The sequence below is a fragment of the Nothobranchius furzeri genome, chromosome 2 (assembly GCF_043380555.1).
Source record: "Nothobranchius furzeri strain GRZ-AD chromosome 2, NfurGRZ-RIMD1, whole genome shotgun sequence".
Classification (NCBI taxonomy): domain Eukaryota; kingdom Metazoa; phylum Chordata; class Actinopteri; order Cyprinodontiformes; family Nothobranchiidae; genus Nothobranchius; species Nothobranchius furzeri.
The window spans coordinates 21,043,229-21,059,376 of record NC_091742.1 but is presented as its reverse complement, the minus strand read 5'-3'; the positions used below and the strand labels follow the sequence as shown (position 1 = coordinate 21,059,376).

Below are 16,148 nucleotides of genomic sequence, written 5' to 3'. Positions count from 1 at the left end.
GCAAATTAAATATTTTCTTGAAAAATTGCATTTACCAAACGCTTCCTGGATAGCAGTTTGAATTTTCCCTCTTTTTCTCTTAATTCTTTTGAAACCTTTTTACATAAGTGGAAATTTTGGTGAATGAGGCCCATTGTCTAGTGCAGCGTTTTCCATCTGGTACGTATTGTGCAGCAGAAGCAGCAGCGGCCGAGCAGTGACTGACTCTCCTCTCCTCAAACTGATAGGGGGTGCTCTAAGGCTGCCTGACTCTACGCACACACTCACACACACACTCCTGATAAGGCAGCAGGATTGCCGTTTGTTGAACATATCTTCGTGTGTGTGTGTGAAAAAAGACACAAAACGGCTTTTATCTTTTTTTAAGAGTACATATTTGTGTTAGACAGCATCAGTGGTACCCCCCCCCCCCCCCACACACACACACACACACTCACACAGAGGAGCTAGTCATTGTTTGTCACTGGTGTGTGTGTTTACGCTTCTGTTATTTTATTTTTTTGCCAACCCCTTTTTTGATTTCCACCGTCACCTTTCTTCCTCCTCACAGGTGAGATAGAAGGGTAAGCGGGTTTCAGAGAGGGGTGTGGTCATGGGAAGAGGTCCGAGGAGCTGTTCCAGCGGTACACACACACCGTGCCAGTTGCTTCTAATTTACTGCCTTCCACCCTCAGGCCATGTTACTCAACCATAAGTCAACCAACAGGCCTTCTTCTGTTTGTCTCTCAGTCAAGACACTGTCAAGTTCAAATGCCCAGGTGTCTGTCAGCTCCTCCAGAAGCTGCTTTCTTTTCTCTCATGCCACCTGTCTTGTTCTAAAAAAAACACCCATAAACGAGAGCAGAAAGATTTGTACATATCTGGTGTGTGTGTGTGCACTTTTACACTGCTTTTCTTCATTCGAATTATGGTCACAAGCTGTGAACTGTAGGTAAATATGTATTTGTGTTCCTCCTTTGCCGCCAAAGATTATGAGATGGAAATTATTTGGCAGGCGTCCAGGAAGCCATCTCCATTTAGAGAAAAGATACTTGGCATTGGTTCATCACTCCAGGGCGAAGTGAGAGGACTGGAACGTGTGTGTGTGTGTGTGTGTGTGTGTGTGTGGGTGGATGGGTGACTGGGCCTAAAGGAGGAGGGGTGAATCAAAGTTGAAAAGATGTGTATGAAAAAGTGTCGAAAAAAGATCAGAAAATTCTCGGCGAGTTTAGGAGTTCAGCTACGCGCTTTCACCCTCTTTGTTGAAATTTCTGCAATCATTAGGGTGTCGTGATGGGAGGGAGAGAGAGAGGGGGGGGGGGGGTGGAGGAAGAGGCAGCAGAAGCTGATCTCTCCCAGGCTTCAACACCTTTCCCTAGGCACCCGCTGGCCCAGACGCCCCTCGGAGTCTCTGGAGCTTCAGGTTTCCTCTGGGCTCTTAGAAAAAGGGGGACGCAGTCTCATACGAGTCCATCGGGGTAGCGCTGAGGGACGGAGTGTGTGCCATAGGGGAGGAAGAGGAAAAGAATGTGTAATGGTTATTAATGACCGTGTCAGATCTGTGAAGAATGAGATTTACTCTCTTAACAAGACCTCGGGTTTGGCTGGTATAGATTTTCTGTCTGTGGAGGATACACTGTTCAAACTCACCTGATCAGTTCTCTCTCTCTCTCTCTCTCTCTCTCTCTCTCTCTCTCTCTCTCTCTCTGTCTCTCTCTCTCTCTCTGTCTCTGTCTCTCTCTCTGTCTCTCTCTCTGTCTCTGTCTCTCTCTCTCTCTCTCTCTCTCTCTGTCTCTCTCTCTCTCTCTGTCTCTCTCTCTCTCTCTCTCTCTCTCTCTCTCTCTCCCTCTATCTCTGTCTCTCTCTGTCTCTCTCTCTCTCTGTCTCTCTCTCTCTCTCTGTCTCTCTCTGTCTCTCTCTCTCTCTGTCTCTCTCTCTCTCTCTGTCTCTCTCTGTCTCTCTCTCTCTCTCTCTGTCTCTCTCTCTCTCTCTGTCTCTCTCTGTCTCTCTCTCTCTCTGTCTCTCTCTCTCTCTCTGTCTCTCTCTGTCTCTCTCTGTCTCTCTCTCTCTCTCTCTGTCTCTCTCTGTCTCTCTCTCTCTCTCTCTCTCTGTCTCTCTGTCTCTCTCTCTCTCTCTCTCTCTCTCTCTCTCTCTCTCTCTCTCACACACACACACACACACACACACACACACACACACACACACACACACACTGGTGGATGTGGCCTTGGTTACGTTACACTTTGTTCAGCTGAGGCTCCCACGTGGTGAAGCCAACCATCTCGCTGTGACAGCTCAGTGCAGCAAGGCCCTCACCGGAAACCCAGCATACACTGTGAGATGAATCGCTTCCTGGCCACACACACACACACACACACACACACACACACACACACACACACACACACACACACACACACACACACACACACACACACACACACACACACACACACACACACACACACACACACACACACACACACACACAATGTTTGGTCTCACCCAAGCAGATCTCTCATGAAAGCGACGCAGGTGTTTGTCTCCAAAAAGTAGTTTTTACAGTGACGCCCGTTTGAAGTCATGAAGGCGACACAGTTCTGGTGCAGCGACCAGTGCGTGTGGTGCAGACGGGACGCTCGTTTCAGAAACACCTGACACGTGTGCGGTTTTTGCTTCTTACCTGTTTATCTCTGCCTCACACGGTCCGCTTAGCCTCTGATTGACATCTTCTTCCTCTTCCTCTCCGTTCTGCAGATGCCAATCATGACTCAGGGGCAAGATCTCCATCTCCAGAGCCGTCCAGCCCCAGCCCTCGGAGGATGGGACCCGGGGAGCAGGACCTGCTGACCTGCGGCCAGTGCCAGACCAACTTTCCCCTCAGTGACATCCTGGTTTTTATTGAGCACAAGCGTCGCCTGTGTCGGGGGCTCGGTGGTGGACCTGGGTCTTTCACCAAGCACGGGGAGGCTGGTGGAATCATGGGCCTGTCCATTTCTCCAAGGGCCAGGTCCCTGGAGCTAAGAAGGTGTTCCATTCCAGTGGAGGTGGGCATTCAGGTGACTCCTGGAGGAGAGGAGGACCTGGAGAGGAGGCTGACGCCAGCAAGAGGGATCTGCCCCAAACAGGAGAAAGGAGGTACAGAAAAACTTCTTAAACACACACTCACTCACTCACTCACACACTCCAAAACTGACATCTCTGTGCTGTTTTGGCATCTTCAGCTGCAGATGAATGCATCCTGAGATGATTTTATTAAACAAAGAGCTGCACCATTTACTCCCCCCAAATCTAGAAAACACACCAGACACACTCAGCAAAACACACTTCATCTGAAACCAGCTGTTAGGAGGAATGTGACAGAGGAGCCACGCCCTAGATGTGTTCTTTTGTTTGTTTGTTTGTTGTTTTTGATGGAGGTGGGGGTCGGTGTGTGTGTGTGTGTGTGTGTGTGTGTGTGTGTGTGGGGGGGGGGGGGGTGAATGTGTCTGAGTGCTTTTTAAGAAATCCTGCAGCAAGAGGTTAAAGGAAGCTGATTAAAATTCATCTGCGCGTGTGGTGAGGAGAAGTGGATTAATAAAGGAGCAAGGCCGTTTATCTGGTTCGGGGGGGGGGGGGGGGGGTGAAAGACGGAAAGGAAAGGTGGGGGGGCGGAGAAGGGAGGAAGGGGCTGAATCAGAGTTATCGGAGGAGACAGGACATGGGAGTGCAAGCCTGGATTACACAGGCTCCAGGAGGTTAAAGAGGGCCTCGGTTACATGTAGGAACACAGAATCTGGTCACTGCTCACCTGGAACACGACAGCTAATCAGGTTTGTTTTTTAATTCCAGCTCTAAAACCATCAAAACACAACATCATTAATCTAAAGGGGACAGGAATTCACTGGCTTCTTAAAGACATTTCACCTCTCATCCGAGGAGCTTTGTCAGTAGAGACTATAGAGACTAACGACCCCGATGACTTACCAGGAGGCAGGGAGGAGGGGTATTCATAGGCAGTTTCTGCTCGTTAAGCAACAACAGATGACTACAGCTTATTAGCCTGATTCTTCTTAATTCCAGTCAGAATTGACAAAGCTCCTCGGACGAGAAGCAAAATGTCATCAAGAAACCATCAGACCTTCATCTGAATCCCTTTGGACTGTCGTGTATGACTGAGAACCTATTTGTGTTGGAGTAAGACCTAACCAATGGATGGCCATTAGGGTCAAAAAACCCCTGGAGACAACCTCCAGCAAAATGCCAAGCACATCAGACCATTTCATCACTGGAAATGCGTAAAAAGGTAAATGTGTAAAACAAAAACTTTTACGGGTGGTGAAAGTTTTGTAACCGTTTGTTACAAATCAGTAAATGCGTTTTGTCCTCACGGGCTCCCGTAGGAGGAAATATGGCGTCTAATATGGCGTAGCCCAGAAGCGAAGACCCATGTATTTTAGACCTGATTTTCTTGGTTATATGCTACAAAGCCACCAATATTTTTCAACAAATGGGCATCATTTCATTCATTTTCAATAACATTTTGATGGATGTTTCCAGAGATTAACAGTTAAAAGCTACACATTGTCACTTTAACGAAAATATCATACTACCAATCAGAATCATGCTCTTATTTTGAAATAAACTCAACCGAAGGCTAAACTCACACATCCCAAATAGTAAAGTGCAAGTATAGATTGCAGAAGGAGGGCAAAACACACTGGTGGCATCAGAGTTTTGATTATTTTCCCTTAAATACGCTGTGGTTTGAGTGTTCATCGAGATATTTTTGTGTGGAAATCTTTACATTTTTAAATCAGCACCCTTTTTTGACATTTGGACTTCTGTAGCAGCACTCCTCTGCTTCATTAGGTGCTTTGCAGCTCGATCTGCGTGTTTATATCAGGTAATCAGTTAAATTAGTTTGTTACTATTTGTGTTTTAGATTCATGTCTGACTCCCTGTCTAGATATCAAAATCACATTTAGTTCCTGTTTGCTCATCCTGTTCACACATAAATGTGGATTTTAGTGTCTAAGATGTGGGTAACAAACTATTTAAACACAAAGAAAACACATTTTAACTTTGAAAATTTGAAAAGTGCGCTGTAGGATCAAATGTCGAATTTACTTAACCAAGGTTCCACTAGCTGCTTAAATGTAAAGAGTTAAAATATGTTTACTTTGAACATAACAACCTGGAACCAGTTGACACAACTTTGTTAAGTAAATTCAACTTTCATATCTTACAGTGAAGAAACAGGGCCTACAGGTCACACTTGTAATTTTTTGTGTCGCATTAATCCTGAACAGGTAAACACGCTTAAGCGTTTTATCTGCGCTGATTCTAGCCTGATAGCTTTAATCACCACTAAACAGCTTGGATTTACCTCCTCCTAATGTAAATCAGAGCCTGCAGTCTTCTCAAACTTGAACTCTGGGTTTTCGTTTTTAACCGAACAACTCGTTTTTCCACAACCGAGCAGCAGCCGTAGTTGGAGGTCGCATCAGATTGTGTCACTTCAGACTTGACAGCATCGCATTTCTGATAACGCGATGACATCCGCTAGTGGCTCTAAGAATCGTGCGGTTTATTGATGATTAAAGTGATAAAAATTGGCTAAGTTTGCCCTTTCGGAGTGAGTGCACCATGACCATGCACCATCAGACTGCGATTTCGACACAAACATTAAGAGCAGATGAAGATCTCTGGTAGAAAAAAAATAGTTACAGAAATATTATTTAAATTAGACAGTTGTTTACACCAGAGCCCCAAACTGTCGTGGTCCTCTTCTTTTATTTATTTTTTGCATTTGTTTTGTTGTCGCAGCAGAAATCAGTGCATGTGCAGCATGTCTGTGTGTGGCCAGCAGCTGTGTCTGTAAACGGAGATCAGAGACGATATAAGTGACAGCAAAGGTTTGGACGCCGCTGTCGATCTGAGAAAATTAAAGCAACGCTCTAAAGTATTTCTTTCAAGATTTCTCACCGAAGGAAAAAAAAGTTATTGATAATAAAAATAACTGACCATCCATCTGCTGTAAATGTGGCGTTACGCTTTTAGTAGTTCAGCTCGGTGGCGATGTGAAAGGCTTATGTTGCGTTTTTCCCGCTAAAGCAGTTCTAGTTGTAGTGATTCAGCCTTTTACAGCAGCAGCCAGTCAGTGGTTCACACAGACGGTCTTATCACTAAGAGAACAGGACATGAAAGCACTCAGAGCCCCAAATGAAAGCAAGGAGGACAGCTTTGTTCAACACATTAGATTGCCACTCAAGTCAGTCTCAAGTTTCAAGTAAATGAGATCACGTTATTAGTACTAATTAAGTCCAAAGTCTTGGAGGCACTCACACAGACACACACACACACACACACACACACACACACACACACACACACACACACACACACACACACACACACACACACACACACACACACACACACACACACACACACTCATGCACACACGCAAATATTCCAGGGAGAATTTGTATTTTGACTGCGACTATGTGCAACGATGTAGAGAAGTCAGATTTACATGCATGTGATAACCCACCAAAGCTTCTGCTGCAACAAACGTCTCCCCCAATCCTGTTTTCTTTTTTTTCTCACCTGGTTGTGTTTTATAACATCCTGTCTGGCCTCTTTTGTCTGTCAGCCCGCTTGCTTAAACTGCAAACATGCTGCAAGGCCAGCAGATTCAACCCCAAAAGGTGCACACACACACGCACGCACACACAGACACACACACACGCATGCACGCACACACAAACTCACACACACACACACACGTGCACAGCAGCGTATACAGTAGATGAAAAATGGCCCCTCTCTCTTGCTCTCTCTCTCTCTGCCAGGTTTTATTTTATTTTTTCTTCCTCCTGAGATCCTGCTGCTGATGCTTGCACAACATGTGCGTGTGTGTGTGTGTGTGTGTGTGTGTGCGTATGTATATATTGTCAGAGTATGGTAATACACATGAGTGTGTCTTGTATGAATTTGTGCATGAGGTGTCTGTGAAGAATGATGCGTGTCATCGCACAGGCGAGGGAGAAAAAGAAAGAGAGTGAGAGAGAGACGTTGTAGTATACTCAGACGACCCTGGCCCTGCTTTGAACTCCTCCCAGGACGACACACACACACACACACACACACACACACACACACACACACACACACACACACACACACACACACACACACACACACACACACACACACACACACACACACACACACACACACATGTGCGCACACACTCTTTTGGAGCACTTTAAAGCCCAGTGTGAAAGAGTCACTCCTCGGGAACCCTTTACGGAGGAGAAATAGTGAATATTTCATGAGAACAACGTTGACATCTCTCTCCGTTTGGCTCTCCATCCACCTGTGATCCTGCCGTTGTCGTTTCACCTGTCCTGAAAAGCACAGTATATTTTTTTTAGGATGGGAGAGGTTGGAAGCCTCCTACAACCCCAACTTATACTGATGTTCATCTGAACGATCAAAGGTCTCGCATGAGATAAACACAGCTTAAGAACGATCACACTTGCATGAAGGACATTTCTGAGGGTGTGAAAGTGTGCAAAAGAGCGTTTTTAACCCGATAAGATCAGGTTTTTTTTTATTTCACTTACAATCAAGCTAATGGGCAGAGAGGAAGCCTTGTTTTCTAACATTAAATGAGTCACTGCGGTTTCTGGAGGACTATTTCGTGGTGTGACCTGCACAGATACATCAACCTTTGCACCCGAAGCGGTTGAAGCTGCAGCGTGTTTAACTTCTTCTGTCACCAAATGTCAGCAACCTTCCAGTTTCCACACGTCTTTGCTTGTGTGGACCTGAAGGTGTCCCTTTCCTTCTCCTTCTTCGTCTCCCCTGCTTTTTTCCTCTGTTTTTTTTTAACTTTTTGCCCCACCACCCAGTGCTCCTTTAATCACCTGGCTTGCTCTCATTTCCATATTAAATAGGCTTTAATCATGAAAAGCAATCAGGCTTTTGCATATTCATACCTTCCCCTGTTCGCCGGCTTCCCTGTCTCGCTCCACTGCCAAGCAGCCAGTAATCAGTAGGCAGGCGGCGTAATGCCATAGCCCCGGCCCCATCGCATGAAAACACACGCACACACACACACACACACACCGCATGAGTTCGAAATAACTTCACATGCTACTTACGTATTATCTCCACTCCGAGAGAGAGAGAGAGAGAGAGAGAGAGAGGGAAAGGGAGAGGGGTGAGAGATTTTAAAAAAAGAAAGATGGCGAGACTGATCCCTGATTTGAGCTGTGAATATTTGTACAGAGGCTCAAGGAAAAGTCGATTTGCATAATGACTTTGTAGTTTTGCATTAATCACATTTGCATATGAAAATGCGTTAATTACTCCTGATGATTTTTTTTAAACTTGCTTCATTTGATGTCCAAGCTCTGGGGTTGCGATTAGGGGTCACATGGTGGGAGTCGTGTGTGTGTGTGTGTTTATGAGTTGCTACATGAGTGATCTGAGTGCTTGCCAGGGAATTTATCTCCTGTCTGCTGGTGGGCATCTATTTTCTTTTTTCTAATTTGTGCATTTCTCCGTTTCTGCGAGAGACAAATGAGTCCTTATTTATTTTTTGAGGGAGAAAAAAAAGAGTTTTTTGAACGTTTAGATGTTTTCTTAATTAGTCAAACTCAGCATATAGATAAGTGTTATGTGCAGCTTTAGGGAAGTGTTGTTCTGGGGAGGGTTTGTGCCTGATAAACACCACGTGCACGATCTACAAGGCAACCAACCAGAATCACACTCACACCCACTTGTAGGCAATAATGTGAAATAAAAAGATGGTTATTTTTGTTTACTGTTAAAATAGATCATATTTGTCTGATCATTTCCGGTGCATTAGTGAAAGAGAAAGCGGCGTGTTCTGCTGTTTGGCGCCTGCACATCAAAAGCGTTCAAATAAACATGATCAGGCTGAGAATGAAAGGAAACTTTGTCATATTGTTAAACTTTTCTGTGTACTTAATCACACATCTGTGCACGGACTTGTGTACAATTACAGTATGCGTGTTCCTGCCTGTGTATGGGCCCCTAGCCGTGTTGGCCCATAATACCGCGCCTCAGACAGGACCACCCCAGGGGCCGTCTGACTGCTTGTCTGTCTGCTCCACTATGCAGCAGGGTCAGCCGGGTCTATAAGGGAGCTGCAGAAGCACACACACACACACACACACACACACACACACACACACATGGAAAAATGTACATTTTCACATGTGCATCCAAGAAAAAGAGAATTGCATCGATACGCACGCTGATAAGAGCCACACAAACACAAAACATATGCCCATGCAAGAACGCGTACAGGGACTCTCATCTTCCATTAAGGCCCTGCTTGTCCCAACACACACACACACACACACACACACACACACACACACACACACACACACACACACACACACACACACACACACACACACACACACACACACACACTCGGCTCCCACATGAAGGCATCAAACACTCCACAGCCAGCTTTATGGCACTCATATGGCAGCAGATTTGATATTTTCCTACCACAGCGGGGGAATAAAACTCGCCACTAATTTGGACTGCGAGCGCCACCGCTAACTTTCAGCATGTGCTGACTGACTGTGTCCTCCAGATGTGTGGACTCTTTGCTCCTTAACAGCCTCCCGACTGAAGAGGCACTAAAACCCCTCACACCCCCTTGGACGGGCGATGACGGCGCGCCACTGCTCCACACAAACACACGCTCTGAATGAAGTGTTGATGTGAACTTCATGATCTCGCCGGTTGTCTTGTGTCAGTGGGAGTCTGTGAATGTGTTTATGCTCTTTGTGTAAATAGCAGTAATTGAGGTATTTTTGACTGCTGCTCCAGTAGTTTACACCCCACCCCCCTTCTGTCTGATAGCAGGTGTAGGTTCCTGTGTCGGTGCAGAACTTACTGTAGATACCAGCCTGACACCAGAACCTGCTCAGTTGCATGTTTCACTTTTTCCTGCTCTGGAAACCAGCTTCAAATTATCACAATTCTTCCTTTCAAGAGCAAAAAGGAAAATTCTCTGCCGTAAAACGTGCGCCGTGTTTGCCTTCAGGAGTAAGCCGTGGCTATTTGTATTTGTGAAAAGCAGAAGAAGATGGTGCTTGTTAGCTGGTTAGACGGGGGCTGCTGCTACTGTTATCTTATTACAACCTTGCTCTGATTCGGGTGGGATTGTAAGAAAAGAGAATAAGGAGACACCATGTTTTTTATTTTACGAGCTGCTTCACCACCAGAGATATTGAAAGCCTTTCATGGTACACTTACTATCCCCCCAAATCCATCCACTTATTGGTTTGGAGCAATTACTCACAGAGAGAGGGAGGGAGAGCTCCAGACCCAAACTCATGACAGACGTGTTCAGCCTTTGTGTTGGTTTGTCACTTCAATGGAAATCAGATGCCTAAAATAACACTTTAAAAAGTACATGTTACGTTACTTTTATTATGTTTATGAAAATTAACCCTTTCATGCGTGGAGAGGTTGTTTTACTGAAACTAGCCACCAGTCACCCGTTGGCCACAAAAAGGGTTATAATAATGCTCATTACAATATAAAAATGTTCATTTGTTTTTCAGGCATTTTTTAAAGTTAAAACTTAAATGAAGAAGAACAAAAAGTCTCTTCTTTTAGATGTTTTTGGAAATAAAAGCAAAACTTTATAATTTACGTGTTTATACTCGAATACAACTAAACAAAAGTATGTGAAAGGTTGTTCATGTTTATTCAGGAAATTGTTCTGTTGGGCCTGTGGAGGGGGCAGGGCTTGAATTATATACTGCAGCCAACCACTAGGGGGCATTTTCTCTGCTTTAAAGGGACTTTACAGACTTTTGAATTTTTAAGCTCGTGATTGCCCCCTCAGGCCAAAAGCGGAACGGCAGCTGACAATAGTAGGCTCGTGCACGAGGCGCGCATGCTGTACGTGCACACTCCTTAACGAAAATAACAGCTGAGACAGTCCCTTATGTTTGTGTGTATGTGTGTGTGTGTGTGTGTGTGTGGCCCGGAGGACTGAGGACAGGAGAACGCGCAGCTAATTAATTAAATAATTTGGTTCTGTACCTTTCTCTTCAGCACAGCCGACAAAGGTTTATGATGGGTCAGTCCTCCTGCATGCTCAGATCATTCCCTTCCCTTGCTTGAAAAATTGTTCCAAAATGAAAGTTGAACCCACATCTTTTTTATGTGTGAATTCAATGCCGTTCGGCGAGTCTCACATAAAAATTTGGGCATCTTACTGTAAAAATACATCATTAATGTAAAAAAGAAACTCTAAATGAACTATGCTCACATCCAGAATCAAACCCAGGTCTTCTGCACGAGAGTCAGACATCTTACAAGGTGAGCTACACTCTAGTAACATTCATAGTATCTGTAACTTTTATATCCTTGATGACAGCTGAAACAACGTCAAACCAAAGAACGGTTCGGAGCGAAAATGGCTATTTTGTTGCTTATTTGCAGGAAATATCTAGAAGAAAGTTCTACAGAAAGTAGCTAAGGGTCCTCAGAAATGTAGCTAGCTTTGTCACTAGGCGTTAGGAACAGCGACAAAGTGGCACTGCCTCTCTCTCTGCTGCTAAAGCTACGGATAGCAAATGCTACGGGCTATGCCTGAGCGTGAACGCGCATGAAGCAGCCTGCTCGACCCGAGCAGCTCTCTTTTTCTGTGATTTTACAGAAAAACAGGCAATCACAGTAAAAATGCCAGGGCTCATTCTACAGGACCAGGGCGTTGCAGGAGAATGTATGAAGAAGACATTTATTATTTCTATACATGTTTTGGCTGTCAAACTTCCATAATGTCCCTTTAAGCTTACATTTTATACAAAACGTTCCTTATTCTAATTATCATACATGTCAAAGCACATGTTAATTACCTGACTGGACCAGTTTATTGGTTTTGTTTTAAAATTGATAAAAACATGAGGTAAAACATTGGTGGAGTGTAAAAAGAAGGAAAAGTCAAACAGAAGGATGAAACTTTCATCACAGAGGTGAATTTGTTCCTGTCTTTAAGGATGTTTTTGGATGGGATGCAGGAGAAATTTAAAAATTTAAATGGGGTTGGACCTACAAAATAAAAGTCGGTCATAATTCACTTATAGCTGGTTGAATTAGACAAACAGCCACTGACCTGGCTACAGAGCCTTGTCAAAAAAATCGAAAAATCTTTGATGTTTTCATATTTTTAAAAGATATAACCAAATCGAGCCCACTAAAACTCTAAATATGAACTGAGAAAAAGGAAATATGTGAGTCTGAGGGCCAAATGGACTGATTCTTTTAACAATAAAATGCTAAATGTTTAATTGTTAAATGAGTCATTTCCTAAAATAATTTCTTTTCTGTGGATCTTTCCCAGCTTCCCCACTGCAGGTCACGACCCTTTTCGCCTGCACCTTTTAGTTCATCATTACATTTTCTCTGCTTCTTTCGCATCTTTTATTTTCTCTTCCCCCTCATAACATCTGTGATGCCACTAGCAGGAGAAAGACAGTAACAGGATCTGTAGTCTGCTCTCAGGATGGAGGAGGGCATGCACTGTCATGTCTGTGGATGGCGTTGCACACCGGAGGGGTAACCGCTCCGGGTTAAGGGGCCAAAGGCTCTCCCTGTATATGCTGGTGTAATTCAGACTCTTCCAGAGAGCCCTCTTCTCCATGCTGGTCTTTCCCAGAGCAGCGCAGAGCCAGAAATGAAATAAGCCTGAGATGTTATCAGAGTGATTGGTGCCAGCAGAGCTTGTCTGGGCCTGTGGTCTGGCGGGGCAGCGCCGGCCCATACTAGTGCCTGCATATAATGTGTGTGTGTGAGTGTTTATGTGTGTGTGTCCTGGAGGCTCTGCTTAGATGAAAGCTTGCTTTAACCATAAGCTATGCAGGAGCCGTGCCAGGAGCAGGAAATGTATCAGCATGGTAACAGCCAGAAAAAGAACGAGGAAGAGAAATAAAGAAAGAATGAAGGGGGTGGGGGTGGGGGTGGGGGGTTAGACAGAGGGAGAGGCCACGGGGGAAGGCCCGGGGCCAGATTCAGCCACATCGTGTCACTTCATAAATATGTGCTGAGAGCTGAATCTATGTTCATGCCTGCATATCTCTGTGTGTGTGTGTGTGTGTGTGTGTGTGTGTGTGTGTGTGTGTGTGTGGCACAATCCGTGTTTGAGACAAGACGGGAGACCGTTTGACACACCTGGGTATGTTTCAGGCCACACTGAGGAGAGAACAGAATTCCCCTGGAGACATGACCGTTGCAATGTTAATAATGTTGTGCTGCTGGTATTCAGCGGATCATAACAAGACCTCATAAACATGAATAAGTGGGAAAAAAAACTTGGACAGGTACTGCTTCACCTCTAAGCAAAATTTATTTTTTCTCATATCAGATGAGTTTTTTTCCCCCAACGTCTTTTATTCATGCGGTGAATTTAGTGCTGTTGGGATGGGAGATTCTTCAGATTTTTGTTGTTCAAAATGCAGTTTTGCCCCTTTTGTGTGTGTGTGTGTGTGTGTGTGTGTGTGTGTGTGTGTGTGTGTGTAAGAGGGGCATGACCAAATCTAACACATTTTGGTTTAACATACAGTTGTAGGCAGCTGCTGTTTAAATGTTATCACAGCAAAGTCTCATGGGAGTTTTTCAAAAAGCCACAAAATGCTGTCTGTGGTTGATTTAGTCTCTGGTAGCCAGCTCGCGCTATTATATTGAAATAATGATCACACATTTTTTTTAGTGGCAGTAAAAACAGAAAAGACGTGTGTTTTAGGTAAATTTACTCATGTTGCTGTTTGTTAAATTCGAGTCACTAAAGCAGCCTGAGCAGATTTAGAAGTTAGGAATCTTAAATTGGAAAAATACTTCAAAACCACAAAGCTTGATTTTTTTTTACTTTGTAGAAATAATAAAAAAAAGTCTTAAAGGTGTCTCCTTTTGCTTGCTGAAGTGAGATGAGCTGCACTTTTAAACCGCGCTCTTTCCGGTGAATATGTTTGTGTCGGATTTTGACAAAAGAGCACATTTCCTCCCTCATGTGGAGTTTTACCATAATCAGAGCGGTGTGAAACAAGTGAATTAGGTCACTATTGTTATCCCGTGTTCGCTGAAACAGTGATCGACGTGAGATTCAAGTTTTTATAGAGCTGTTTCAGTAAAAAAAAAAAAAAAAAAGCTCGTCTGCATTTATTTTTTCCGGTTTTTCCTTCCTGTGGCCTGCCAGTTAAACAGAACTGGCTACTAAGCTCCAGTGGGCAGAAACCAGCTGGGGTTCATTATTACTGCTAAAGCAATATGGCGCGCTGTCCCTGAATCAGGCACACAGCAAAGTGGGCACCAACATGAACACAACACCACAAAACAGCCAACGTGAGAAAACGTGAGAGGAGAAAACACTTTTTCCTGTGAACGTTGGAAAATGAGCGTCCATGCATGATAAATCATCAGATGAACAAATGTAATTTATACATATTTATTTTGTGTGGAAGAATAAAAGCCTTCACACAATTTCCTGCTCAGTGGAGCCTCATTTGGATTTGAAACATGGAGCGAATCCACAAACCCAGTCTCTGTTTTGTTGCGAACACTTTAAAGGTTTACATGCATTTCTCCTTTCATCTTTTTCTCCATCAAGATTTTTCCTTAAATTTTACAGATTTGATTTATTCTTTTTCAATCCCCATGCCTTTCACCTCCACCGCTGCTTCTTCTTCTGTGTTTTAATTCTGTGTTATCTGTTTCCCCTGCTGCTGCTGCTGCTGCTATGTCATGGTGAAATTGGTAGGAGATGAGAGATTAAGCTCCAGGTAAATTTGCTGCACATGGAAATGCTTTGATATAGAAAAACAAAACGTGATTCCGCTTTTATTTCAGGCTGCAGCTTTAATTTTCCATTTGAACTTTTTTGTGTGCTTCTTCCTTCTTTTAAACTCTCCTCCATCTCATTCGTCATTCTTATGTTTTTATCCAACCCCGAGCACGACTGAGGGTCGTCCATTTGTCCGCCTTGGAGCAGACCCCACAACTGTGTGTGTGTGTGTGTGAGAGAGAGAGAGTGAGAGAACACACAGATGCATTCTCCGGGATGAGTCAGGCTTACAGAAATGCCACAGAGAGCTTAGCTAATGCACTTTATGAAGCTACGTTTTCTGTTTTTGCCTTTCTTCCCTGGAACCAGGTCCAGAAGTCGTAGCTCTCTTCTGACGGAGAGGCCTCGTCGTTATTTGTTCTTGTTGAAATAGTTTGCCTGCTGGCAGTAACACGCTTCCTCAGCTGAGCTACACGAGCGCCTTCTCCACTTGTGCACTGTTGTGCAGCTGGACCTCTACAGTGTGTGTGTGTGTGTGTGTGTGTGTGTGGATGATCATCTGCAGGAGATACCTGATCCCTTTTATTGTTCATTTGACCCACATCCCAGGAGGCATGAAGGTCAGGGTGGAGTACCCAGATACCTTTTACAGGTGCTGAGTGTGTATGTGAAAGCAAAGGAGGACAGAAAAACCAGTTTAGATAAGCCAAGAGATAAAAAGTGGGTTTAATGCATTTGAATCAGAAATGCACAGGTTCTTGTTTAGAGGGCCGGTTCTGATCTCTGATTTTCGCACGACCAATAAAGGTTTTGTCCAACGCTGATTTCTTTAAAATGAACCGAAAACATTTTATATGTATGATTTAATTTAAAATTCAGAGACAGGAAATGAAAAAAACATCCACATCAAAAGGTGTGATTGCCAACACGAGTTATCGCCTAGCAACGGTGTTTTCACATACCAGGAAGATTTGCAGGTTTTTATTGCTGCTCAGCAAAGGTGCATTCACGGGACTGAAAACTCCGGTGGATTTTTAATCCTTGTGTCTTTAAACGCTCTCTTCGGTCAACAAGCATTTCAGCTGGTCATACTGGCTACACAGACACACAAACACACACACATGAATATGTTTTGCAGACCAAGGCTGGTTTTTGTTAGCGTGGAGCCAGTCCCACTGTGTGAGAGCCGCACCCCCTGCCTGCTACTGCCACCCTCCGCAGCCTCTCATCTGATTCCTTTCACTCCATCTCCTTCTTTCTTCTACTACATGTGTATGACAAGTCAGCTGCTGTTTTCTAGTTTATCCTAACACACACACACACACACACACACACACAC

At 44.3% G+C, this 16,148-nt stretch overlaps 1 protein-coding gene across 2 annotated transcripts in view; it reads left to right on the top strand.

Moving 5' to 3' along the window:
- Positions 1 to 16,148, top strand: part of bcl11bb (BCL11 transcription factor B b) — a 30,974-nt gene that overhangs the window by 4,831 nt on the left and 9,995 nt on the right. Inside the window, exons 1-2 of one of the 2 annotated variants that reach the window (XM_070544915.1) lie at positions 2,564 to 2,642; positions 2,737 to 3,117. In XM_070544915.1, the coding sequence (XP_070401016.1) occupies positions 2,802 to 3,117 (316 nt within the window). In that variant the 5' untranslated portion in view covers positions 2,564 to 2,642; positions 2,737 to 2,801. Of the gene's footprint in view, positions 1 to 2,563; positions 2,643 to 2,736; positions 3,118 to 16,148 lie in introns of those variants that run through there. The other variant, XM_070544914.1, reaches the window with a different exon arrangement.